Here is a 27,981-nt window from a genome sequence, read left to right as displayed (position 1 = left end):
TGATGTGTGTATGGATTGCGATAACAGTTGTACGAGCCCCTAATAAAATGTTTTAAAAAAAAAAAGAGTTACCGATTTGGAAACCCACGAGTCAGAACTGACTCGATGGCAGTGAGGGTCAATGACTTAGGAAGGTGGAAGAAGAACGGATGCCTCTGGAGGATGGTGATGGCAAAGAATAGTAACCCTATCGGGACTTACGGAAGAATAGACAAGTTCATCTTGGAAGAAGCGCAGCCAGAATGCTCTTTAGAGGGGACGATGTTGAAACGTGGTCTCGTGTACTTTGGAAAAGTTTTCCGTAGGGACCAGTCCCTGGCGAAGGACCTCCTGGTGGGTAAAGTAGAAGGTCAGGGAAGAAGAGGAAGGCCCACAAGAAGATGGATGGACACAGTGGCTACAACCATGGGCTCAAACATAACAACGGTTGTCTGGATGGCGCGGGGCCACGCAGGGCTCTGTTCTGTTGTACATCAGGTCACTATGAGTGAGGACCGGCCGGAGGGCACCCAGCACCAGCGACGTCCAAGGGTCCTTGTGAGGATGGAATGGATTCGTGGACTGAAAGTGCCTACAGGAGAGTGTGGAACTAGCAGCATCCTCAGCACCTGCCCCCTCTGCCGGTTGGACCCGGTGCTGTGTACTCAGCAGCCCTCCGCCCTCACCCAGCAAGGACAATGGGAAGTGAAAGCAGACAAGGTCCTTCAAGGTTCCCTGCATCTCCGAGCAGCCGATGTATGGAGACCAGTTTCGTGCTCTCTCCCATCCCTTCACTAAGCACCAGCCATCCACTGTCTTGTCTGCTGTGTGCCCAGGAGGCCCGAGTTCACGGCACAGGAACACCAGAGGAAGGTCTGTCTGTGTGTTTCAGCTTCCGTCCCCCACACCTGTTTGGAGGAACAATGACCGCTCGCCACCTCGGGGTCTCTGTTGTCCTCTGTTTCCTCTGCTGGACAACAGAGTGTGGAGAATGGGGGATTAAACCCCCAGTGCCGAGGGGGAAGCGTGGTCGGGGGTGGGGTGGGGCTTGGTCACATTCCACCCCACTCAGACACCACTGAGAGACCCATCTGCCCCAAGAGGACATTCAGTCCCATGTGGCCTGACTTCACGAGGGAGGTTCTCTCTGGAGTCCAGGGTTGAGTAGAAAAACATTTGAGTCAGAAAGAGGGGCAGGAAGAGTACATAAGAGAAGGCTTCAAAAAGTGTGTGGGAAAATCCTCTTACCTTTGCATTCTGTTTTCCCACACACGTCGTGTTGGAGGCCCCTCCGGTCTGTCTCTCCCTGTCCTGTGTTAAGAGCGGTGCTGCTCCAGGTCAGTGGCACTTGGGTTCCAGAAAGAGGCAATGAGACCGGACCACTCGCTGGGAGGACATTCTGGCTGCAGCTGCCCTGGAGGAAGGGGTGTGGGGAGGGGGGCACTCGGTCCTCTGCCTGTGTGAGGCAGGGAGTCGGTCCCTCCAGGGCATCTTATTCTAGCTCATGATGCCATGCTGGATCTAGAAGACACTGTTATGCACCTAGCTAGGAAAACTGTGCACCTGGTTAAATTAGATCCAGTCTGGTTGGGAGCTAGGGGGTCCAATTAGGAACAGGAGAGCAGAGTCAGGGAGCAGTGTTGAAGGGACCCCTGGACAGTAAACTAGGAGCTGGGAATCAGCTGGCCAGGTCTCATGGGTTCCCATGGAGCTGACCAGGGAGCTTGTGGTACCCGCTCTCCCAGGTGGGAGCTCCTGCTGGGAAATTTCCCTCTGAGACTCTGGGAGCCCCAGGGAAGAGCTTTTCTAACTCATGCTTTGCTTTTTTCCTTTTCCTGGGGTCTGGTTTCTGTCACCACCACCAGGCCGTCCATTTGTTGTGCTGTGTGGGAATTGCATCTCACTGGGATGCTGGAAGATATGCCGCTAATATCTTAAATACCACCATATCATGATCAACAAGTTTCAGCACATTTCCAGATTGAGACACAGTAGGAAGAAGTGCTTGCAGATGTACATCTGAAAATTACTCAAGGGAAACTTTATGGCTCCCAGTAAAGCATTGTGTGACTCAGGTAACGTCTTTGCCACTTAATCAGGAGGGATCAGTTACTGGGGGAGGACGTCGTGTCTGCTGAAATGATACTAAGGCCAGTGAGAGTCAGGGAGACATTTGATGAGATGCAGTCATACATGCTGGCAGTCATGAGGGGGATGCAGGAACGGACATGGTTTGGATCTGTTCTGGATTGTTCTGTTGGATGGCACCTATCCATGCATCCATGTATCCATCCATCCACCCATCCACCCATCCATGTATTCATCCATCCATCCATCCACCCATCCATGTATCCATCCATCCATCCATCCATCCATCCATCCATCCATCCATCCATCCATCCATCATTGTATCCAACCACACATGCATCAATACATCCACGAATCCATGGATACATCCATGCATCCATCCATGCATCCATTTCTCTCCACCTTTACAGCACAACAGCTGCGGTGCTCTTGGAATGCCATAGTCACTTTGGTTTCTCTTGTTTGTAAGGCTGGATATTGACTACTAAGCGTAGTAGTAGTATTATCACGTATTATCATGCTCTGGGCTGCTTTCCTGTATTTGGGGAGTTGTCACCAGTCTTAAATTGAGAGGCTTTTGGGTTTGCAAGGGGTTCTGCTTCTGCCCCCCTCCCTCATCCCCAAACCCGGGGTGTGTGAGTTGCAGTTTGGCTTCAGCGCTGCTAATCACAAGCATTGGAACGCTTTGAGATGCTTGTGAAAGTGTATAGATTCACACACCTGTCACATCAGCTGCTTCCAGGGAATCGCCATCTTAACAAGTCCTGCAGTTTCTCAGGAGCGAGCGCCGCGGGCTTACTGGAACGGTTACTCACGGGGAACGTGGTCTTTCGTTGTGGTCTGCAGGAAAATCCCCACCTTCCCTGCCTTCTCAGAGTCTTGCCTCAGCTGCCCGTAGGACCTGTGCCTTCCTTGGGGACAAGACTCGCTACTTGCCTTAAACAGTGTGAGTCATTCAGGACCACACCTGATAAAGAGGATCACCTCCCTGGTTACAGACGTGACCAGAAAGAAGATGTAGGAAGAAGTGCGTTCTTGTTTTTCATCCAGAGTCTCTGAAGACAATTCCCAGAGAGGATTTCCAGGATCTATGGTCACTGGCGGTACACATCATCTCGCATATTTTGAAAGCCCACACTCATTTGGACACATTCACATTGTATCAAAGAAAAGCATACAATTATCTTTTGTTGTCGCTGTTAGGTGGTGTCATGTCACTTCCAGCTCATGGTGACCCTACTCACAGCCAGCGACAACTGCCTGGCCCAGCCACGTCCTCACACTTGTTGCAATCGCGGGGCCTATGGTTGCAGCCACTGTGCCAATCCGCCTTGTTGAGGGTCTTCCTCGTTTCCACCAACCCTCTGCTTCATCAAGCATGAGGTCCCTTCTTCAGGGACTGAGCAGTCCTGATAACATGTTCAAAATATGTGAGGAGGTCTCTCAGCACCCTCACTTCTAAGGAGCATTCTGGGTGTACTTCTTCCAAGACAGACGCCCCCATCCCCTTTCTGGCAATCCATCGCGCTTTCAATATTCTTTGCCGACACTCTGATTCTTCTCTGATCTTTCTGCGCACCCCCTAGCCTTCACATGCATTTGTTTGATTGAGGTCACTGGAAATGCCATGGCTGGGCCAGGAGCTCGTTAGCACTCAAAATAATCTAGCCATGTTTAGGTGCCTCAGTGGGTCAAGTCCTACTAGGAAGCTCCTCTCCAAAACATGAAATAGCATGGGAAATGAAGACTTCCAAAATATGACCCATACCCACTCTTTATCCCAACTGTCAGGCCTATTGTGAATGTGTGAACTATCCCATTATTGCTGATGATGGTTAGCCCGAGAAGTTATAGTTCGAAGGAAGTCATGTAAATGCTTTTATCTTAAGAAAGACGTTTGGACTATTTGAAGTAACTTGCTAATTATGTAATTAGACAATGCTGGAATAAAGTACGGATGTGTGAGGCAGAACAGCTGGTGTCTAAGTCCCATCCTTGGCTATTCACCACTCACCAGCCTGGGCACACGATTGCATCCCCAAACCCAAGAAAACAGAGAACCGTTCGTTATAAGGAGCACACAAGCCCCAAACTCAGCTATTTGTTGGTTTCTAGCTCTGGTGGTAGAGTGGGTTAGTCATTGGTCTGATAATCTCAAGGTCAGCAGTTTGAAACCACCAACACCCTCTCCAGGAGAAAAATGAGGCTTTCTACTCCCGTAAAGATTTACACCCTTGGAAACCCACAGGGGCAACTCTACTCTGTCTTCTAGGTTATTAGGAGTCAGAGTCAACTTGATGGCAGGGAGTCTGGAGTTTTGAGAGCTCAGTTCCTTCCCCCTAGTAGGTTTTGATATTTGTTGGTGTGTCTGAATCCCGCGAGATCAACCCAACAAACACTTGGTGGGCATCTGGGTGTTTTGGAGAGGAAAAGGAGAGTGGAGGAAGGGGAGAAGATAAACTCTATGAAGAGAAAGGGTTAACCTCTGCCTTGCAAAAGGAACACCTCTTCAACAAAAGAACACCACAAGGAAATGAGCTGATCGGGACAGAGCAAGCTCTACATGCTTCCATGTTGCCAGAGAGATGGGGCTGGGGGACCAAGGGTTCCTTCAGCCTTCTGCGAGGAGAATGGGAGGGGTGTGTCTGGCCAAGATGAGTCATCGTAATTATAGACTCCTCTTTTTTGTTTAAAAGGCTGCCACTTTACACGTGGCTCCCAGCAATTGCACATCAATGATAACCCACAATCAGACCTCTGGTTTTCCGAGTCTAGGTCATCTCTAAGTATAGATAGAAATCACCCTCCTTTGTTTGAGGTTGGGAGTTCAGGAAGATCATTCAACTGGTGGGTCTACATGAAGCTAACTGAGACTCAAGATCAGTCAGCCTTTCTAACGGCAAACTCCGGCCCTCATGAGGCATTATTTGTTATTTCTTCCAGGCAATTTCTTTCCTCACACCCCTGGCTGTTATTTGCGTGGTGAAAATTATCCGGCGAACAGACAAGACTGAAATTAAGGAAGCCTTCTTAGGTAGAGTATTCACAGTTCCTGCTTTAGGGGATGGGGTGGAATTGGAGGAGAGACCATCAGATTTAAAACCATCAAATTTAAAACAGACACAATCAAAACTCGGCTGCACCCCACTGGTTTTCCTTGGAGTCAAATTAAGCTTGGCCAAAGCGAGGCAAGATGAACTGGAAGTCCAACATGAGGCTGACATGCGGCTGTTAACAATGGGGTGTCCAGTAGCTGCCAGCGGTCACTGTCCATTGTGCTGACTATCTGTGCTGACCAGGCACCAAGAGATGCCATAGCTCTTGGTGTGGAGACCAGTTGAGATCTGAAACAGTCATCACCAGATTTGCGCTTAGTCCCGGGATAGGCATCCCAGGAATCAACCACAGGCACTTTGAGAAATCCCATTGTCCCGAGGCTCAAATGAGCAAAGGTGGATGTAAAATGAACTAGAAATTGGGAGCCAGCCCCATACTTCAGTTTGGGGAAACTGTTGAGTTTCTAAGTACAGAGTGGCACGGTGTTTTGCCATTGATTACAACACCATTGTTGTAATTTCTCTCCGTTGAGATGCTAACCACAAGGTCAGTGGTTCAAACTCACCAGCTACCTAGAGGGAGAAAGAGGAGGCTGTCTGGTCCTGTAAAGATTTACAGCCTCAGAAACCCAAAGAAACAATTCTGACCTTCTCTGGAGCCCAGCATAGTCTCAGCCAGGTGGTGCAATTCCCAGGTCCTTTCTTGACTCAGGTGTCTTCAGCAGATTTTAACTAAGGCTTCCAAATCCGGGTCTCTGAGGATCCCCTTACCTGCACGAACCTGGCAGTGGACCACCTCTGGTATCTGGTATTGACCTGGAGGATGGACGTGTATGCTGGATGCCATCCGACTTTGAGAGGCTGAAGCTGCAGACCAGCCAGGCCCGTCTAGTGCAGGGCATGGCTGCACTGGGCCCTGCCATGGTTCTCGTCAGCGTCCCCGCAACACAGTCATTGTCAACCAGCTGTGAGTTCTGATTCTGACACACTTACTTTGTCCACTGGCTGCTCTGTCTTGGGAGCTCTTCTCCAGGCCTGCAGTGGGGGGTGGGGGTGGGGGAATGCTATAGAAGCTTGCCCCTTAAGAACCCAGCCCTCTGGGCTCTGTTAGACTCTTGTTATCAGCATGAGCTTCTGATGGGAACTCGCTCATGCCCTGCTTGCCAGCCCTCCCCACCTCTGCTCTCCGCCCAGCCTTCTCTCTGTGTCCAGGGGAGGCCCAGCCCGGACCCCTGGGGGTTGTGCTACTCAGCAGAGCAGAGTGATCCATTCAGCTGACTTCCAGGAGGCCATTGTCCCCCACCCCGGCAGCCACATATGTTCGAGCTCAGGCCTTGGGACTCCTGAGGAAGAGGAACTGCTCTCTGCGCTGTGGCTCGCCAGCCAGCTTCAGGAGGCTGGGGAAGGAGGGCGGGCTCTGCCTCCAAGCTGCTGTCTCTGAAGTTCCCCGAGATTTAGGGAGCTGCACTCGTGAAGCCTGTCCCCAGAGGTTGAGGGGGTGTGAGGACCGGAAGGAGACCGAGGAGCCCAGTTAATCCGGGAAAGCACAGCAAGGCCCCAGCTGGACCGGCTGCGGTGGGGAGGAGCGTGCAGCCGGGATGGAAAGCCGTGGCCCAGCCGGTGGTGGTCATGGCACGCCCGCCCAGCCCTGGTGGGCAAGAAGAGCAAAGAGTGTCTGGAGTCGCAGCCCCTGTCTGCAGTGGAGACCCGCCCCCCTACCCCCCGGGAGCTCCAGGCTAGAGGAGAAAGGCTCTGCGTGTGCTCCGGGTGGAGCAGCGCGCCCCTAGGCTTGGCTTGAACTCCTGCAGCCCATTTGCACACTTGTTGGGCCGCTGCATTAGTCGCAGCTCGCCCTCCCCACTGTGGCCCCTCGCTCTGTAGCCGCCCGCCACGCTTCGATGTGACCACCTGTGCCCCACCCCACACCTAGGTGATTCATTTCTCTAGGAAGGGCCCCTCCCCTTCTCCCTCTCACTCTGCCTCTGTCGACAGAGTCCCCTGGCAGATTTCGTCCCCATCTCTGGGCTGTGTCTTGACCATTGCTGCTCATACAACCTATCTGTCTCCCTTGATGGCCAGCAGGGCTCGGGGCAGCGCCTTTCCGACAGCACCTCTCCACTGCACTACCCGCGCACCATTCTCTGTGCCCAGCCTGCACCGACCCCTGCCACAGGGAGACGGTGGCTCGCCTGCTTTATTAGCCATGAGAGCAGGGGACGGGGCAGCGCTAGGTTGATGGCGCTTAGGCTCGGCAACTCGCCCTGCCTTCACATTGCTGGCAGTGGCCTGGCCTTCATAAGCTCTCGATGAACCACCGTGGAGGAGGTGCCCTCCGAGGGACAGAGGTTCCTCAGTGACTTGTGCCATCGGTACCCTGTGGAGGATCCCCATGTTGTCAAGCAGAGTCCTTCCAAGCTGCTTGGAGAAAGTCCCTGTGCTGCGTATTTTAACCCAAAGACTGCCAGCAGCTCTTGCTGTAGCAGCAGCAAGCACAATAGACTCCAGACACCTTCTGAAAACCCGGTGAGGCTGTGAGACTCTTAAGTCTTCTAGGAAACGTGGCTCATCTGATCACAAGTAGGCAGCTGTGGGTGGGGGCAGGGTGAGCCCCGACATGGTCTCTGAGTGGGGTGTCCTGTGCTGGGGTGGGATTCCAGCCCCGGCGCCGATTCCGCTGGTGTCTGAGAAGGTTTGCTTCTTGCTACCAGAAAGAGGCATTACACATGCTATAGTATTAAATCTATTCCTATCGGGCATGATGAATGGGCTTTCCTTGTTGTGGGAAATTTGAGTCAAGGAGGAGAGATAAATTTCACATTAGAGGGGCTGGGAATTTGATGAGTCACTCTCCAAAGTCTTGTCCTAATTATATTTTTGCTCGAGCAACCAGACTGCGTCCAGGTTTTCTGCTGGCTCGGCCTCGGTGTCTGAGGTCATGAATTACATGGCCTTGTAGCCTGACAACGGCGATGGCAACGATGGTCTCGAACTGAGAGTCGCTGGTGACCCCTCTGCCTGTTGGTTTTGTTTTCCAGCCGTGTCCTTGGCTCTTGCGTTGAATGGAGTTTGCACCAACACCATTAAACTGATCGTGGGAAGGTAAGTTCCCGAGAGGAGCCCATGGTCCTCAGGGTGGGCAGCTCGCAGAGTGACCGGTTGCTGAGCTTTGGGCCCGAGGATGAGGACACAGGTTGGGACAGACTGAGCATGGACCGCTTCCCTTCAGCCGCTGTCCTGCTGGGATGGATGACCTCGGCTCAGCTCGTCCCTCCCCTATGAATTATGACGCCTCTTTGTAGAAAGCCAGAGATCAATAGTCAGAGAGCAGCCACTGCCCATACCGCTTGTGGGCCTGTTGGTCACCTGGCAACCATTGATGAGCTGGGCCTGTCCTCTGCTGCCCCGGGCCTCAGCAGACACCTGCTCGTGTCAGTTTAGACTTTTAGCAAATAAGACAATGCATTTATGTTCTGTTTGGGGTGAGGAGGTGCCGGGCTGGCATCCGAACCGCAACCCATGACCTGTTTCTATTGGGCATTGATCTTGCCGCCTCTGCTTGCTGCCTGGCAGGGCAGCAGGCTCTGCAGAGATCAGCAGCCAGTGGCCCCATTTCCTTGCCGACATTGGCCCTGCCTAGTGGTTCCCTCGGCTAACTTAGATCCCCTCTCAGAAGCTCAACAAGGATTGAAGATCTGCTTAGTGTAGGGTGCTGGCTGGAGGGTGAAAGATGGACAGAAGTTGGGGAATGCATGACCCAGTGCTCTGTGCTCCTCCAACTGGCGGGGGGTGAGGGGCGTGGGAGGGTGGGGGGGATGCTTAAGAGTTACTACCAAGACAATGCTGACTCTCCGGCCTTGGCTCTGTGAGATGCTAGTGGACAGCCACAGATGGAATGCACTGGCTACTTGGGAGAGATAGGACACAAGTGTGTGATAGACCAGCAGGGCCCTCCTTACCTAGATCCCGGAGTACTTCCCATCAGCCCAGCCTCACCCCGGGTGGCCCTTTGGCACACTCACGTGTGTGCTAGTATCCTCAGTTAGGTGAGGCAGTGAAGTGTGGCGTGACATGTGTGGGCCCTGATCACTGAGGCTCAGAGCTCATCTTTGCTCCTTGCTGGTTCTGTGTGACCTTGGGCAGGAACGTGAACGTTCTAAGCCTTTCCTTTCACACCTGTCGGAGGAGGAGAGCTCAGGTGAGTCTGTGCAGGGCAGATGCACAGCACTGGAGCTGATACCCAGAGAGCCTTCCAGAGATGGGAGTGTGGTGCTGTACAGGGCTTGGCCTCAGGACCAGCTCACTTCCCTTGGAGACCTCTCCAGCTACCAGACCAGAAGGGCCAACCTAGGAGACAGCGTCTCTCTCCCAGAGCTGAGCTTACAGGTCCTCACCATGTGCTTACACGAGACCTGCTGTTTGACCCAGGGCAGTTGGCCAGCCAAATTCCTTACTCAGGGCCATGAGGGTGCTGGAGGCTTGGACTCCTGGAAGCAGCCCTGTGTTGAGGGGCCGCCTAGAAGCAGCTCATTGAATCCTTGGGACTTCAACCCAGGGGTCAGTGTCAATCGCCCCCTTTAGCAGGTGTGGCCGTGGAGGCTTGGGGGGATGTCCTTCCCAAGGTCACAGACTAGTTATAATGGCACAGCCAGAGTTCCAGCACAGATAGTTCTGACTGCAAAGGCCATGCTTTCTCTACCACATCTAGAGTGTTCCCCGTTTTGATGGCAGAGGGGGTTGAAAGAAGTGGCCGGGCTAGCGGGGAGTGGTAGAGCATGAGGGTTCGTGTCTGATGGCAGCACTGTATAGTGAAAAATGTCCATGGTGTCTTTTGTAGACCTCGTCCCGATTTCTTTTACCGCTGCTTTCCAGATGGGGTGATGAACTCGGAAATGCACTGCACGGGGGACCCGGACCTGGTGTCTGAGGGCCGCAAAAGCTTCCCCAGCATCCACTCTTCCTGTAAGTTCCCTGGCTCGTCCAGGCCCAGGGCCCTGCGTCCTGAGCACGCTTTGGGGGAACTGAGGTGGAGAGAGAGGCGCTGGTCTATGAATGCTGAGCTCAGCATCTTCAGTGTCGACGGATTGGTGTAAAGATAAGATATTCGATAGGTGGGAATGACCCAGAGAGGAGGCTCTGGAGTTTGCAGAACACTGGTCCTGTTGCTTTCCTGGGCTCGATGGAGTGTGGTGTGTAGGATATCACCCTTCAGCATGTGATTGAGGAAGGCAGCAGGCCAAGGGAATTTGCTCCTATTCCTTGGGGGCCTGGTGTGTTTTCTAGTGCAGTGTTCTCTCAAGCTTATTCCGTCAATTAAGGTTCTTGTGTCGGGGGGTGGGGGGGTGGGCGGGGTGGGGGGCGCTTGATGACACCCATGGGAGTTGGCATTAGCCTTAATACAGAGACTGGCTGGTATGGAGGAGGAACCGTGTGGTGGCAGAGTGCAAAGACATCTCAGAGTGTTACAAACATGGGCTCCCATCTGACTCTGCCACCTACCAGCTCTGTGACTTGACTCTGTGGCTCTCCTGTGTGAAACAAGGACTAGGGTGGGTCTGGCCCCAGCCATGGCATGTCCAGTCGTCTCCTATGCAGATGTAAACTGGACAGTGGCTTAGAGCGCTGATGGCTTGGGATTATGACGTTAGTGGAGAGTATTGAATGTGACACGGACTGCCAGAGGACAAACAAATCTGTCTTGGAAGCACCACCAGAGTGCTCTTTAGAAGTGAGACTGTCTTGCGTACTTTCGACTTTTTGTCTGGAGGGACCCGGAAGAGGACCATCATTCTTTTTTTTTTTTTAACATTTTATTAGGGGCTCATACAACTGTTATCCCAATCCATACACACATCAATTGTGTAAAGCGCATTTGTACATCGTTTATCAAAACATTTTCTCTCCATTTAAACCCCCGACATCAGGTCCTCATTTTTCCCCTCCCTCCCTGCTCCCCACTCCCTCATGAGCCCTTGATAGTTTATAAATGGGTATTTTGTCATATCTTGCCCTGTCCGATGTCTCCCTTCATCCACTTTTTGGTTGTCTGTCCCCCAGGGAGGAGGTCACACACAGTTCCATGTAATCGGTTCCCTCTTCCCTACCCATTCTCCCTTTACCCTCCCTGTTTTGCCACTCACACCACTGGTCCTATAGGGCTCATCCATCCTGGATTCCCTGTATTTTCAGTTCCTATATGTACCAGTGTACCTCCTCTGGTCTAGCCAGTCTTGCAAGATAGAATTCGAGTCATGGTAGTGGGAGCGGGGAGGAAACCTTTAGAAACTAGAGGAAGGTTGTATTTCTCATCATTGTTACATCGCACCGTGACTGGCTCATCTCCTCCCCTAGACGAGGGCCATCATTCTTAGTAAGGTAGCGAGTCAGCAAAAAAGAGGAAGAGCCTCGGCGAGATGGATTGACCCAGTGGCTGCAAAAATGGGCTCAAACAGGAAGATTGTGGGACTGGGCATGGCTTGTTCTGGTATTCATGGGGTGGCTGTGAGTTGGAAGCGAGTTGGCAGCAGCACCTGCCAACATGGAAATCCTTATGCCTCCATCATAGTCGAGGGTGGTGATTAAGAGAAATGATAATTGTTCCTAACATTCTGCATCACCCGCCATGCCCAGATGCGTATTCCATTTAGGTGCATTATCCTGTGTGGTCGCTCAGTACATATGCCCATAAGCAGTATTTATAAAAGTGGCTATGCCTATTGTGATTTACTAACAGAGATGATACTGTCAGAAGACCCTGATTCTTCATTCAGTCCAGGAACCCCGGTGTCCTGGTGGCATAGTGGATACATGTTGGGCTGCTAACCACAAGGTCAGCAGTTTGAAACCATCAACCCCCATGTGGGGAGAAAGACGAGGCTTTCTACTCCTGTAAAGAGTTACCGTCTCAGAAACCCACAGGGGCAGTTCCGCTCTGAGTCAGAATCCACTCGATGGCGGGGAGTTTGCTTTCTGAGATCTCATTCAATCCATAAATGTTTATCGAGTGACTCCGAGGCCAGGCCCTCTGCCAGGTGTAGGAACATGCAGAGAAGTAGTCCAAGCTCTGAGGGGCAGTTCTTGGTTGGCTGTTCTTGGGATACTTGCACAAGAACCATGGCCAATGACACCACTGCTTAGGAGAGGGCAGGCTGCCCTCATGACCCCACAGATTGGATTGTTATGTACCTTTGGATAGCCTGTTAAAACTCAGTATTTATATTTTTGGTAAATGCCCGAGGCACACTTTAAGTGACTTGATCAAGGAATAAGGGGTGCTCTTTCCTAAGAGTGGTTGTTGGGACATTTTGTTCAGCGGTGTTGGGGTGCAAGCATGTAAAACGAACCACAGCAGTCCACGAGATTGTTCCCATGTCACACACGAGCACACGGAGACGCCCTTAGGCTTGGGAGCTCATCTTTGTGTCTCAGGACTCTTGGTGATTCAGCACAGAGGCCACATCCATGGAAACAAATGGCTCCCACCCTCCTCTGGGCTGCTGGGGCTGCACAGGGAACTCTTCCTGTTCAGTGGCCAAGACTTGGCATCAGAGCCCAGAGGGAGCCTGAGAGGAAGCGAGTTGTTGTGCGTGCTTTATTAAAAGCCCCGTGGAGGCTCAGAGTGGCCAGGAGCTCAGCAGTGCATGAAGGTGCAGCATTTGAGAATCTTTGGGGAGCTTCCATCCCTCCAGGCACTTCCAACCCAACCTTCAGTTGGAATGGCAGATTTCTCTCTGAAGACTCATTTTAAGTGCGTTCTGGAGGTGCTGGGAATTCCTGGCTGACGGAAACCATATTGGATTGAGTTACTGTTGCCTATTGTCAGAGGTTCCCAGGGTGACAGTGCTGAGAGATACCTGGAGTTGTAACCATCTGGATCTGCCCCCCCTGCTCCCACATCTGCTCTCCTTCCAGCTCCTAGGCTTAATCGTGTTTGTGGGATTTTAGTATCTGTTTTGCGCACCCAGAGACTCGATGCTGAGTGTTAAGGGGATTCAAATACCAAGTCTCACGCTCTAAAGGACCACCTGATGGAGCCTGGTGGCACGACGGTTAAGCACTTGACTGCTAGCCAAAAGGTCAGTACTTTTTACAGACCAGCCACCCATGGGAGGAAGACGTGAGACTCTATTTCCATACAGCTGTACAGCCTTGGAAACCCATGGGGCACCTCCCGTCTGTGCCGTGGGGGGATTCCGACTCCATGGCAGTGGAGTGGGTGCGGGTTGTGGCTGTCGCTCTTTTGGAAAACCTTCCTCTTGGCCATAAGATTGACGTGATCAAAGAAGAACTGGATCGTCTTCCCTGGGAGTGACTATAGCCCAGGTTAGCCTCTACTGTCACATGGGAGCCTGTGGAGGAAATAGCTCTCAGGTGGATAGACGTCAAGCTGGCAGGCTCAAGCTCCAGAGAGATCAGAGGATGGACACCACAGGAATATTGTTTTCCGTGGACCCCCACCTCTCTCGTGTCGGTGCGTTTCTGGCAGGGCTGTCCTCCGTGGCTTTCTCAAACGCACAGCGGACGTGTGGTTTGTGCTAGACAAATTTTTTTTGGCAGCTGGAGCAGGAGGGCCGTTGCAAAGAGGAAGACCCGCCTATGATGGAATGTCGGTGGGCTCGCTCACGGCACTGATGGTGAGGCCATTGAAGGGTGGCGTTACCTTCTGTTGTACATGCGTGTTTGTGGTGGTGGGGGGTGGTGGTGGGGGTTGGATCTCACTTGACAGCCCCTAACAGCAGCTTCCAAGGCTGCTTACAATGGTAACAGTTCTTACCATTGGACCGCGAATCCTGCCAGCCTCTGGCCTTTGAAGAAGGTGTTTCCATCTCCTCTTTCCCTTCTTTCTGGCGGGCCAGCAATTGGCTTGAAGGATGCTGCCAGGCCTGCTTAGACCAACCAGTCAGGGCTGTTTTCTGGATGGCATATTGTAGCTGGCCTGACCCGTTACTTCTCAGACGGGGTCGTCTCGGCAGATCCCCATATGAATATAGTCTTTCTCTCTGGTCGTCTCGGCAGATCCCCATATGAATATAGTCTTTCTCTCTTTAAGATACAAAGTCAATTTGTAGGCTGGGTTCGAAAAATTGGACAGAAGCTTTCTGGACCAAGAAATCTCCCAAGACCGGGTCCCCCAGGTGAAGTAAACACGGTAGTTGCTTCGCCATGACGACAGATAATTGACAACTGGGATGCAGCTGCTGTGCTCACGTCAGCCTGCACAATAGTGGTCTTCTCAGAACTTAGGAACAAACATTGACTTCTTTTGGAAACAAAGCATCCTCCTCCTCATCTATTAGAAACAGCCAGAGCTGAGCTGAAGAAGACTTGAATTCCTCTGAAGAGCTCGGGAAGCAAATGGTTGCCGAGCAGCATGTCCCCATGGCTACCTCCTTGAAGGACCTGTTCTGTAAAGAGGCCCACGCCTCCTTATTCTTGATGGGAAGAACAGAGAGCACAGTTTCCAAGAGTAAGTGGCATTCTGCAGAGTTGGGAGAAGCTTGGATTTCAAGCGGAGACCGACCAGGTAGCTTCCTCAGAGAGCAGGAAGCCAGGGGTATCCTGAAAAGAGAGGGACCTCTTGTAGCAGCAACACTAAGCTCTGTTTCTGATGGGGATTGATTCAATTTACAGAAAGAGAAAAAGGGAACACAGCCAATTATGAATGCCCAGTCAGCTGAAAGGGAGCGTTGGTGGCTTAATGGGTTATACCTTGGGTTGCTAACCGAAAGGCCAACAATTGAAAACCACCAGCCATACCCCAGGAGAAAGACGAGGCTCTGTGCTTCCATACAAAGTGACAGTCTTGGAAACCCACAGAGGCAGTTCTACTCTGGCCTCTAAGGGTCTCTGTGAGGTGCAATGAGCTCAATGGCCGTGAGTTTGGCATGTTGGGATCAGCTGAAGTAGAATATTTCTTACCTGTAAAATTGGGGCATAAAGTGATACTTTGTCTGGGGGCTGGCAAACTACTGTCCCAAGAGCCACACCTGGTGGCTACCAGTTTGGGCTACCGGTCTATGGTATTTTTTGCTCTATGATGAAAGTTGAGTAGTTGTGAAAGAGACCCATATGACTTACAAAGCAGAAGAGATTGACTGGGGAAGTCTGCTCAACCCTTCTGTTACCCATATTCCAAACAATTAATATCAGTAACGGGAGTAATGATTACCTGAATGTACAGGAAGGGGGGAGGGGTGGAGGGAGGAAGGGGGACCTGATAGTAATAATCCCAGTAGAGGGGAACAAATAATAGACTTGTAGGTGAGTGGATATATTGGACAGAGTAAGACACAGATAATAATAATAATAATATTTTATAACATATGTAACATGATAATAAGGGCTACTGGGGTGTAGGTCGGGGGGAGGCAATCAAGGGGAGCTGATATCAAAGAGTTCAAGAAGAATGAAAATGTTTTGAAACTGATGGTAGCAGCAATTGTATAATCATGCATGATCTAATTGAATTACGAATTGTTGCAACATCTGTAAGAGCTCCCAACAAAATGATTAAAAATAAAATTTAAAAAAGCGGTTCCAAGCTAAGACCAAAGCACTCAGATTGTGTGTTGATGTTTTCTTTGGAAACAACTCCATTTCAGCATAAAAAGAGGACCTTTGTGGGAGAATTACTGCCTGTAGGGTGCATTGTTTTATGACCAAACCTGGACCAAATCCACTGCCATTGAGTCTAGTCCAGCTGATGGTGATTGTTCAGGATGATAGGAGTAGTCCTACTCCTTAGGGTTTTTGAGATTGCAAACCTTCATGGAGCAAATAGCCTCATCTTTCTCCCACTGATTGCCTGGTGGGTTTGAGGCCCAGTGCTTCATCCATTGCTCAACAAAGCTAGAGAAGGTTTATATGACATATCTGACTGGTGATGATTCCATAGACTCCTACTGAGACCTTACTGTTTAATAGGAGTTGGGGAGGGTACAGGGACATCAAAACTTGGCCTATATCTACTCTTTGAAGACAAGGGTAAATAAACACCAGTGTTCTGGGAGAAGAGCATTGGGATTACTAATCAAGGGGTGGGACAAGGCTCTGTAGCGTCTCAAAAATTATCTTCTCAGAACTTCTCTTGAACAAATATTTAGGTGTTACATGTTTTGAGACTCTGTTTGACAATGTCTTTATTCTTTTCAATAGCCGAATGTGGAATTCTAGGTTGAAAATCACTTCCATGTAGAATTCTAGCTTGCCCTGGTGCATCCCCCTCCCTCCCCCCTTTCTCTTTCTAGAACCATTTAGAACCCTTTCACCTGAAGTTTCAAAATGATATGTCAAACTGGGATTCTTTGTGTGTGTGTGTGTGTGTGTGTGTGTATGTGTGTGTGTATGCGTGTGTGTGTGTGTGTGTGTATGTGTGTGTGTGTGTGTGTGTGTATTTATTGTTCTGCCTGCCAGTAGGTCCTTTTCATCTGGAATGTCACATATTTCCCTCTGTATTCTCTGGTCTTTCTCTTGAGAATTCATATTAAGCAAATAAATATAGAATCTGTAGGGTTGGTCTTATCTTTAGATCATATTTTCTTTCCTATAGTCTCTTTGTCATTTTTTTTTCATCGCGATGAGAGATTTTCTTAATTTAGCCTACCTACCCTTTGTTGAGTTTTCATATCCAAGATTTCTTTCTTAAACTCTGATTTTCTTTTTTACTTAATGTATCTCCTTCTTTATTAAGCCTTCTGAACTTTGCCTGTGGGTAAATATTGCCCTTTTGATCTCAAATGGTTGAATAGTCTGAAGTGTGTGTCCCTCATTAGTGTTACCATATCCTTGATAGTCCTGTCTATCATTTGGCTGAAAATTGAGCCCTGAAGGTGAGCTCAGTTCCAGCCTGGATGGTAACTAAGGGACCTACTCTCTGGGGTTCCACCTGACGTTCTCTGACTAGTAAGCTTGCTCTCTTTTATGATTTTGAATTTTGCTCCAAAATTTTCTCCTACTCTCCCAGGACCTTGTAACGTGACCCCTTTCAGAGCAGCTGATGGCCTGGGAGTTGGACACCATCTAGTTCTTTTGGTGTCCAGGCCATCTTATTGGATCCATAGTTTCCATGCGTCTTTGTTTTCACCATGTTTTCTTTCTTCTGGACAAGGGGAGACCGGTTGTTGCACCTAGATGGCTAGGCTACAAGCTTTTAAGACCCTAGTCACCACCTGCCAACATAAGATGATTTTTGCGTAAGAGTTAATACCATTCTGTTTTATTCTCCGTTCCTCCCACGGGTACGGTATCTCTTGCTTCCCTTTGCTGGTAGCTCTACTCTGCTTTCTCCTTGCGCTCCATGCTATGAGGCAAGCTGGCCCCAAGTGTCTGACGGTTGTGTCTGGTTAGAGCACCAAAGCTAAAGGGGTGGATGGAGCACCTTCCAGTTTTGCCAGGGGGTGATTGGAAAGAGAGTTGGGTTCCTCAGGGATTGCTCCTGGGTGTCGACATCTGACCTTTCCTTTGAGGTTGCTTGATTCCCTGCAGAAGGCTCCTCCGGGCTCCTGCCTGGTGTCTATGGTGTCTACCGGGCCTTCTGAGAACTGTGCCAAAGCCCTCCAGGTTCTTATGGGTCAGTGTACCCGCCTTTGTGTAGTCTCCCCACTCCGCTCTGCCCTCTACCTGTCTGCTTTACCCATGTCTAGAGCGCAAGGTGATTAGAAGGTAATTTTCCAGAGTTAAGGAGGGAGCTGTGTGTTGGCTGTGCGGGGTGACTCCAGGACCTAAGCAGTCCATGCTGTAGATGGACTTTCTGCCCACTTCTCTGTTCTCAACCCCAGGCCTCACCCCACTGGCCCTGCAGCAGGTTGGGACCCTGCCTGGTGACTCCTTTTACTTCTTTTCAGCACTGCCCTCAGCGGGCCTGCAGGTGTCTCTCCACCACCTGTTTGTCAGGTCCACGTTGTGAGATACGGAGACGAGGTGCTTCTGGTTTTATGTAAGATGGCATTTGTGCCCCTGCTGGTCATGTCTCGGCCCCAAAGGCAGTAATAGCCACCATGAGGCTCTCCTGCCTTCGTGGATGAGATGCCATTGTTCAATGACTCCTGTTCCATTGGATGGGAGCCCTTGGGGGTGGGGCATACAGACGAAAAGCTTTTTGCAGGCTGAGCGCCTGGGGAGTTTGTTTCTGCTTAATTTAAATGGGTTTAACTAAGAATCAAGATATTATCACACGATATCATCTATGCTTATCAGCCAGTTTGGCTCCGTCAAGTGTGGATATTCAGTATTAAAAACCAGCTGGTTCTTACCGTGGTTAGGCAGACTTTTGCATAAAGAAACAGGAAACAGGAGGAAATAACAAGGTTCATTTATTTTGCATCTTACAAGGAAATGAAATTGCTATCAAGGGGTTTGGCTTATAGATGGGAAGTTTGGAAAATGTAATCTTCTCCATCTTCATTTAAGAATCATATAACCTAGCATGGGCTCCTTGGGTCATTGGTTTAGCCAGGACAACCTGGTGGACATTGGTCTGAGGTCAGTTCAACTTCTAAAGTTCCTATCACAACTGAAACAAGAAGTTCCTAGGTTCAAGTCCATCCCAAGGGCCATCAATAAACTTGACAAGAGACCCTAATCCCACCCCACCCCCATTTTTTTAATGTTGCATCTTAGACTTCCATGACATTTAAGAGGTTTGGGGAAGTAACTGTGTAGCTGTCTCATCTAGGTGAAGACCCCACTGAATGGGGGTGGGGGTGGGACAGACTTCCTTTCAGGATGTCCAACTGGTGGGAGAAAGATGGTCAGACACATGCCTGATGAAAGTTTTTCCCATCGGTGGCTTACCTATTCATTTCTGATGAATGTCTTTGGATGAGTAATCCTTGTAAACGTCTCATGAAATCTAATTCATCGCTTCTTTTCTCTTATGGCGATTTCTCTCTGAGTCTTGCCTAAGGAAGCATTTTACATCTTTAAGGTGCAAAGACACGCTCCTAGATTTCCTTCCAAAAATTCATAGGTTTGATTTTATTATAGGTCATGGAGGTAATTTGAACTCCTTCATTTTTTCCATATTGGTAGCCATTTTTTAGAATAGTTGATTGAAAAGCCGTTCCTTTCCCCAGCTGATTGCTTTGACACGTGTGTGAATAAATGGACATACCATGTAAGTGTGGGACTGTTTCTGGACTCTGTGCCTCCTGTTAATCTGTGTGCCATAAACAGTTACTGTTTCCGAAACCCACAAAGGGCCGCTGTGAGGCAGCATTGACTCGATGGCAGTGAGTTGAGTTACCCTATAGGGTATGAAGTGGTATCTCATTTGGGTTTTGATTTTCATTTTCCTAATGATTCATGAATAGGGAGCCCTAGTGGCGTGGTGGTTATACTTTGGGCTGTGAACCACAAGGTCACCAGCCACTCCTCGGGAGAAAGGTGGGGTTTTCTACACCAGTAAATAGTTATACTCGCCGACACTCATGGGGGCAGTTCCACCCTGTCCTATGGAGTCACTGTGAGTCACCATTGACTCATGACAGTGAGAGACTCTTGAGAATGACGTGCATGCTCTCGTCCTGTGCTTGCGGCTCACTGGTGTGTCTTCTTTGGGGAGCTAGCTCTTCAGATCCTTTGCACTTTAATTGAGCTCCTTATCTTCTTATTCGTGAGTTCTAGCGGTTCCTTATATAAAATCTAGATATAAATTCTTTACCAGATACGTAATTTACCACCATATCTTCCACTATGTGGATTGTGCATTTGCTTTCTTGCAGGCAGGTCACAAAGCTTTATGCCTGTGCTTCTAAGATCTTTATAGTTTTTTCTTTTTAAATAAAAAAATTTAGCTTTTGTCGTTATTTTCTCTATTTTACTCTTCTCTTTTTTACTTTATTGATTCTGGCTCTTGCCATTATTATTTTCTTACGTTTTATTTTTTTATAGTTTGCTTATCATTTTCTATTTTGTTTTGAAGCAAGAGGTTTAAATCATAGTTTCTAAGTCTTTCTTACTTTCTAACATAAACATTGAAAACTATAACAACCCCCCTAAGTCCACACGAGCCATACTCCATGAAGTATGATGTTATCTTTTCATGATCATGCCCTTCCAAATGTTTCCCAGCTTCCCCGTGAGCTCATCTGTTATCTGTGGATAATTGGGATGTGACGTGTTTATTTCCCAGGCATGTAAAGCTTTTCTAGCTAGCTTCTTTTCATGTTATGGATTTACAATTCAATTTTCTGTGAATAGACAACATGTTCTATACATTTCCCTCCCTTACAATTTGCTGAGCGTCAGCGTGCTGCCCGGGGTGGGGCTCCTGTGGTGGGTGCTCCTTGTGCCCCGAGAAGGTAGCCGCCATCTTTGGTTTGTAGCTTTACAAATGTTGTCAATCACGTCGTTTCGTGGTGCCATTCAGGGATTGATTACTGACCGTTGGCTTCCAATGCTCAAACACAGATTTATCTGCTCCCCATGTTTTGCTGTCTGTGCTTCGAGACTCTGGTTATAGGAACGTACACATGTATGGTTGTGTTTCCCGCTATTTTGATTCTTTTTATCATGACGACATGTCTTCTCTCTCTCTCTCTCCTCTTAGTTTCTGCCATCACTTTATGTGCACGGGACGTTCCTGGGACCATCAGTCGTGACCCTTTTAAAATAATGGAGTCCTTGTTTGGTCCTTGGAGTTGGGATGGACTTGAATCAGAAAATAATTGTTGGATGGGCTCCTATTGGTGCAACCTTCTTGTATTACTGTTTAAACCACTGATGTTTAACTCTCTCCAGATTGGAGCCCAGAGATCATTGAAGAGGCTAGACCTATTCCAATGTTTGTTTGTTTTTTAAATTAAGAAGGGCCCTGGCTCCGCTGTGATGGGCATCTTTTGGGATATAGGACACAGGACATGGGTGGCAGGATGGATTCATAGCACGTGCCAACTTTGTTTCAGTCCCGAGGAGGATCCCTATTCTAGTTGGAGCCCAGCCGCAGAAGTGTTATCTATTGGGTGAAGAACCAGCGGGCCTTTCCTTCCTGTTTTCTTAGATCCTCGTCTAGCCTGCATATTCTTAGAACCAGTGTGTTTTCTTTTTGCCTTTTGGCTAGAACTCACAAACATCCATAAGTTATTCCCCCCGGGGGTCCTCCACAGTCAACATTTCATTCCAGGCTCGCTTCTTTATGCCTCCCTGTGGGTCTGGGGATCACGTCTCCCGCCTTTGCTGGCATCTACTTGGAAAAAGCCTACTCATTTGAATGTTATCCTGAGCCAACATAATTAGGGAGTTAAGTCTGCCGGAGGAAAATGAAACAGATCATTCCACAGCCAAGTCTGTGCAGCCTTTGGATGAGTCAAATCAACTCACCTCTCTCCCTCCACCAGCCTCTGGAGTCTGTTAATTAGTGCTAAATAGCACTTCCTTCTCTGCCAGCAGGGGATTCAGCCTGCTGGGGAGATAGAAGGAGAAAAGGCATTGCATGTCTTTGAAGAGTATGACATTCTAGAATGATCCAGGTCAGGTCACTTCAAAGCTTTCCACTCTTGGGTGGCTGCCAGTACATCTAGGAGAAAACGCAGTCTTCTCTCAGACACCTCAGCCCCTCTGTGGTCTGGACTCTGCTGCCTCTCCAGTCTTGTCGTGCCAGGTTTACTCACCCTTATTTGCCACCTTCCAGTCACACTGCCCTTTTTGGTGAAAATGAAAACCGAGTCAGGCATTGTGCTAAGTGCTTCCATGCCTGATGCCACGTCATCCTCACCGCGCGTCTGGGTGGTCAGTGCTCTCATTTGCCCTGTTCTACAGTCGAGGAAACGGAAGCCCAGCGAGGACAAGCCTGTGCTCACAGTCACACTGCGGACTTTTGTACCCACGTGGCCTACCTTCAGAACCTGGAGTCCTGATTTCAGAGTCCTGCTCTTGAAGGCTCTCCTTCCAGATGAGATCGTCTTTCCCCTCTTTACCTTGGCATTTGCCCATCTCTCCTATTTCCCATATGCTGTCAGAACCCCACACTCACTTCTGCCCTTGCTGTGTGCACACCTGCCAGTTCCATTGCCCGCTGCCAGTGCGTCTCTCTCTGAGAGTGTCTGCCGGCTCTCAGAATCCACCGTGCTTGTGCTCACAGCAGACTGGTCATGTTGGGAAGGGTCACCCATCCCATCTCCTGGATCACCCCCAAGCTTCCAATGGTAATGTAAGCACAGATCCCAGCTCCCTTGCCTCTCTTGGGCAGGACATCTCTGAGGTGCATGTCTGACATCACTTTCCAGAGTTCCTCAGCAGGGAGGGGCTCCAGCTGCCCCCGGTGGTAGCTTGCTTTACACCACATCCTTACTCTCCTCCCTTCCAGCTTGGCCTCACCTCCCATGGATGTGCTTAGGCTCCCTCTCCATCAGTCCGTGGCCTCGAACCACTTCAGGGTTGCATTCCGAGGGAGCTGGACACAGACGTTGTCGTGACCAGCCATTTATTCCTTGGGGTTCCTCTCCAGTGTGACACGATTCAAGAAGCAATCCCCAAAGACCTCTCTCGTTATTCTTCGTTGCTACACTTAGTTGAGCCTGTCGTCTTCCAGTTTTCTCACCTGTTCTTTTGTCTGCTCCCACTGTTAGACCTCAGCTCCATGAGGGCAGGGACCCTGGCTATTTCCAGGGCCTAAAACACACAAACAGCACAAAATCCACGGCCATTGCACCAATCCTGACTCCCTGAGAGCCTATAGGACAGAACAGATTTGCCCTATCGGGTTCCCACGGCTATAAATCCTCATGGAAGCAGACTAACTCATCTTTCTCCTGAGAAGTTGGTTCCAGTTGCCAATCTTTCTGTTAGCTGCTGAGTGTTTGGCCATCAGGGCCAGTTGTTCACAAACGATCCACTTTTGCTCCACCGATTGCGATGCACGGCAACCTTAGAGGACAGCACAACAGCCCCACAGGGTTTCCAAAGCCGAAAATCTTAATTAAAAAAAAATTGTGAGTTGAGTGAAGGCTTACAGAGCACATCAGTTTTCCCTTCAACAATTCAGACACCACTGCGCCATCTCATTGCTTGTGTCTCCACAAGGCCACATCGTCTACCCCACGTTTCCCTGGTGTTTCTCGTTTCCATTCCTCTTTCTTTCCTAACCCTTCTGAACTCTGTCCTTGGGAAGGCCTCCCTTTTGATCTCAAATGATTGATTGATTGTTCCAAGGAGCATGAACTTCCATTGTGTAACTGGTTCCCTTATATTGTTTGGCTGAAAATTGAGCCAGACCAGAAGGATGGCTAAGGACCCCCATCATAGTCTTGGGGGTCCCATCAGTCTTTATCTGACCAATAAGCCTGTTGTTAGATTTTTATTTCTGATTCTGAGTTTTATTTTACATTTGTCTCCCATTCTATCTAGGGTCTTCTAATGTGATCCCTCTCAGAGCAGTTGTTGGTGTTGGCTGGGCACCATCTAGTTCTTCTGGTCTCAGGGTCACGGAGGCTGATATTCATGTGGCCCATTATGCGGTTGGACTCCTTGTTTTCATGTTTTGATTTTCCTCACTCCTCTTTCCTCCGGACAGAAAGAGAATAATAGTAGCATCTTAGATAGCTGCGCACAAGCTATTCAAGGCCCCAGTTGCTGCTCACCAACATAGGATGTACAACATTGTCTTGGTGGAATATGTTATAGCGTTGGACCTTGAGGACCCTTAGACCATGATCCTGAGTGACTCATTCCCTCAGTGTGTTTGGTTATGTCTGAGACGTTTTCATAACTTTCCCCTTCATGCTCCACCGTAGTCACGATTCTGTGTGCAGCACAGGTGAATACACGTGTAGGGAAAGCTCTGTCAAGTAAATATGTGGATAGAGCCATACTCTCCCTCCTACACCCAGGATTGTGACTAAAACAGCACTTACCTCCATAGCCTTTAACTCTTGCCTTCCTCTCAGAGTCTTCCCCTGCTTGAGGCTGTAAATATTTACAGAAGCAGACGGCCTCATCTTTCTCCTCTGGAGTACCTGGTGGATTTGAACCAAGAACCTTTCCCTTAGCAGTCAAGGATGTGGCCATTGTGCCACCAAACCCCCAAACCAAACTCACTGTCAATGAGTAGATTTGATTCATAGCAACCCTACCGAACAGGGTAGAGATGCCCTGGTGGGTGTCCTGGATTGTAATTCTAGAGGAGTAGAAACACTCATCCTTCTCCCTCAGAGCCTTTGGTGGTTTCAAACTGCTGATCTTGCAGCTAGCAGCCCAATGCATAACCACTACACCACCAAATAAACAAAATAAACCCAAACTCACTGCTGAGTCTGTTCCAAATCACTATGCCACTAGGGCTCCTTAATTGCTCATCACAGGTGCCCTTGAATATTTATTGTACAAATTGACTTGTTGGCTTAACTGGATAAGAACCAAAGTTCCATTTATGTTATAGGTATAGGTTCAGGACCCCACATTCACCATTGATTCTGAAAGTCCATGGGACACCCCATACCTTCCTCCTTAGAGGAAGAGAAGACTGAGCCGTGCGGTCAGTGTGATAGGTTCTTCGGTGTCAGTGCCTCTTCGTCCTGTGGCTGGGCACCTGGGCATCAAGGGCAGTGGCCGGCCTGAACAGCTGTCCTGGACCATCCTGGTGGACAGAAAAAGATGTTAAACAGATGGAACCACCAGCACTTATGGCATTATAAACCCGATGGATGGCAGGAGGAGAAACAGGGTGCCTTCCTAATGACACAGCCTCTCACGTTGCCCATGGTCAGGGACAATCTCTGCTGAGGGATGAGTGGGGTTCAGAAGGGTCAAGAAGGGTGAGAAGGCATCTGACCAGAAGAGATTCGGTGTGCTGCATCCTGGGTCGAAGAGGGGCCCTAGCACGTAGGTCACTACAGCTCCCCCGGACTCCTAGTCAGACACCGCGCACACTCACGATTCTCCAGAGATTCATAACTGCCTACTTTTAGATGGTGTTGTAAGAGCCACCCTAGGAGGAAAGAGTGAATAAGTAAAACACCTTGGCTTTTTGTAATTGTTTGATTGTGCTACGGAAGTAAATTGTATTGCGTTCAGCTACATCTCTCTACCGACTGTGTTCTGCAGACAGACACGGTGTTCAGACACGGGTCTGCTGGACCTGGCTCCCTTACTTCACTACTGAAGTCACCTTGGGCAAGTCGCTTCCGGACGTTGCACCTTGGTTTACTCATTGGTACCTTCGGGGTTTCTAGTCTTTACTGTTTAGGGTGTGGAGAAAACGTCATGGGATAATGGCGTGCCATCTCTTATAATGTCACGAAACTCTAGTCCTTTTCCCTGGGGAAGAACAAAGAGTGAAACAAAACCGCACCCAGCCCTGCCCGAGAGTGTCCTGGGATGGGGCTGTTCTAAGGCAACCCGCCTGCAGGCGGCCCACCGGCCTCTCCCGCTTATTCCCGCACCTCACCGTGTGTGCGCGTTGAAGGGAACGCCACAGTGTTAGCCATGTCCTCGGTGCTCATGGTGGGCTGCACAAGTGTGTCATGCATTTAGGCAGCCTCTTCTTTGCACAGCAGCTCTCGCTTCTACTCCTGTGGGTTTAATTTGATTGTAAGTGCAGGTCTTTAAAATAAAATATTTTTTGAGTGTACAAGCTAAAATGGGGCGTAAACATGTTTTACTATTGTCACAATAAGCATACAACATATTCACCAAGGCAAGGCTTTGTATGCGTACAATTTAATTACACTGACTGTATTCCTGAGGAAGTCTGGAGAAGGAGGGATGCATTTGAACGTGGTGCTGGCGAAGACGATGGACGGACCAGGGACTGCCAGGAGAACAAGCAAATCTGTCTTGGAGGAAGTGCAGCCAGAGTGCTCCCGAGAGGCCAAGCTGTGGAGGCTTCATCCCCCCCTATCCTTTGGATAAGTTCTCGGGAGAGACCAGTCCCTGGAGAAGGACATCATGCTCAGTCCAGCAGAGGGCCGGCAACAGAGAAGAAGGTTCCCTGATCAGATGGCTGGGCACAGCGCTGCATCTCTGTGATCCAACGTAAGAGCAGTGGTGGATGGCGCAGGAGCAGCCGGTGTGTCCTTGTGCTGTACATCAGGTCTCTAGGAGTCGGAACTACCTAGATGGCACCTGCCACCACCTCCACCACCAATTCCGTTCACCGCCAATCACGTCTGGCAAACGTCCCATCACCACACGCAGACACATCGGCTTCCAGATTCGGCTTCTCTGCCTCTGACCCCCCAAGGCCCCCTGGTAGCCACCAAGCCACCGCAAACTTGGCTCTCTCTCTGCGTGCCCTAAAGCCTTACCTAAGTACAATCAGACGATATTTGTTCTTTCTCTGGTGGCCTGGTTTCCCGCTGCATAATGTTTTCAAGGTTCATCAAGGTGGTCCTGTGCATCCGAGCTCACATTTCTCTTTAGGACTGTGAACTTCCAAAATGGAGTCTCTGGATGGTGCACATCGTTCAACCCTTGGCTGCTAGCCCACAGGTTAGACACTCGAATCCACCCACCTTGAATGAAAGGCCTAAGGATTGGCTCCCAACGGGTCACAGCCATGAAGGCCCTGTGGCGTGCAGGTCTACTCCACAGCACGCGGGGTCCCCATGGTTCAGAATCGACTCCGTGGCAACATGTGTTAGTTTATCGATGTTTGCCTTTCCGAAGCAGATGGCTGGTCGCTGTCTTGGGAGGCAACCCCTCCCCCTGGGTGTCTTTGGAGCCTGGCCTTTCGGTTAGGAGTCTGTCGTGTGGGCTGCTCCTGCACCCAGGTTGCCCCGCCTTGGACAGTTGGGGTTGGTCTCGATCAGCTGCTTCCTCCATTATGTTGCTCGTGGGATGACGGCTGCTGCAGCAGTACAGACTCAGCCGTCAGGTCTCTGTGTGGATAGCATCAGTCACACAGACAGTGAGAGCTGAAAGGGAAGCCTCTGCATATGGGTAGGCTCGCTGTTCACTGGACTTCCTCTGGGCCCCTTGTGAGAGACGAGTACCACGTGGCCCCCAAGCTCATGGAATGGCACCCCGTGGTTCCCCAAGCTCGTGGTCAAAGGAGATGACAACCTCCTCCCGAAGGAGCAGCAAAAGGGCTGCTGAAGGGCCTGGCCCAAACCATGCAACGCTGTGAGCCTCAGCAAGCAGGGCTGTGTACAATCACAATCCCGTCGGGTCCACGCACAGCCAGCCTGGGCTCCCAGCTGCCAAGAAGTAGCTCTGCATGGACACCACACCCAACCCACGGCCATCACGTCCATCCTGTCGCATAGCCACCCCGTGGCACAGAGTAGAATGGCTCCTTGGGGGTTCCATGACTGCCAGTCTTTAGAGAAGGAGATCGATTGCCTCATCTTTCTCCCAAGCAACGGCTGGTGGCTTTGAACCACAGCCACCCAATGGGTAACTCACTTCGCCTGTCAGAACAGTAGACTCGGTCTCACTCTAGCCCCGGACATCAGGAACAACTCGGTCCTCTCAGAGTGAGGGCAATCGACCATGTTTTCAAAGTCCTCAGAGATTCTTCTAGGCTTTCGTACCATAACCATCCATGGGGTTTTTCTTCTCTCGGGAGCAGTCCATACGGGTTCTTCTTCAAAATGCCACTCCTAGACATACCAGTCACCGTTGCCCATTAGCATGGGAGATGGAGGTTAGGAAGAACATAGGACACCTCACATTGTACCTGACTGCCAGGTAGGCGTGGCAAAGCTGGGCCAGCTTGGTGGGTGTGAGCTCTGAGGGAGATCCCACTGGGACCTGAGAGCACCTGAGTACCTACCTGTCACAGGTGAGTGAGTGGCGTGATAGCCACCCGGAAGCCAGGCAGTCCTGGGACACCCAGGGAAGGGATGTCGGTGTCATCGGCATCAATGCCTTCTCGACCCATTCCGAAGAGAGCCAGATTGTCTCTCCAGAGAAAGGAGGATGGCAC

The 27,981-nt window shown here is 50.0% G+C and overlaps 1 protein-coding gene across 1 annotated transcript in view; it reads left to right on the top strand.

Moving 5' to 3' along the window:
- Positions 1-5,081: 5,081 nt before the first annotated feature.
- PLPP4 (phospholipid phosphatase 4) overlaps positions 5,082-27,981 on the top strand; it is a 37,820-nt gene continuing 14,920 nt past the window's right edge. The window contains exons 1-3 of the mRNA XM_030885950.2: positions 5,082-5,101; positions 8,159-8,222; positions 9,993-10,082. Coding sequence (XP_030741810.1) covers positions 10,001-10,082 — 82 coding nt within the window. The 5' untranslated portion in view covers positions 5,082-5,101; positions 8,159-8,222; positions 9,993-10,000. The remainder of the gene's footprint in view (positions 5,102-8,158; positions 8,223-9,992; positions 10,083-27,981) is intronic.

Source organism: Echinops telfairi, unplaced genomic scaffold (genome assembly GCF_000313985.2).
Source record: "Echinops telfairi isolate 266 unplaced genomic scaffold, ASM31398v2 ScPeMD7_70;HRSCAF=299, whole genome shotgun sequence".
Lineage (NCBI taxonomy): Eukaryota > Metazoa > Chordata > Mammalia > Afrosoricida > Tenrecidae > Echinops > Echinops telfairi.
Note: the sequence above shows the minus strand (reverse complement) of the source record. Positions and strands in the feature narration are given on the sequence as shown.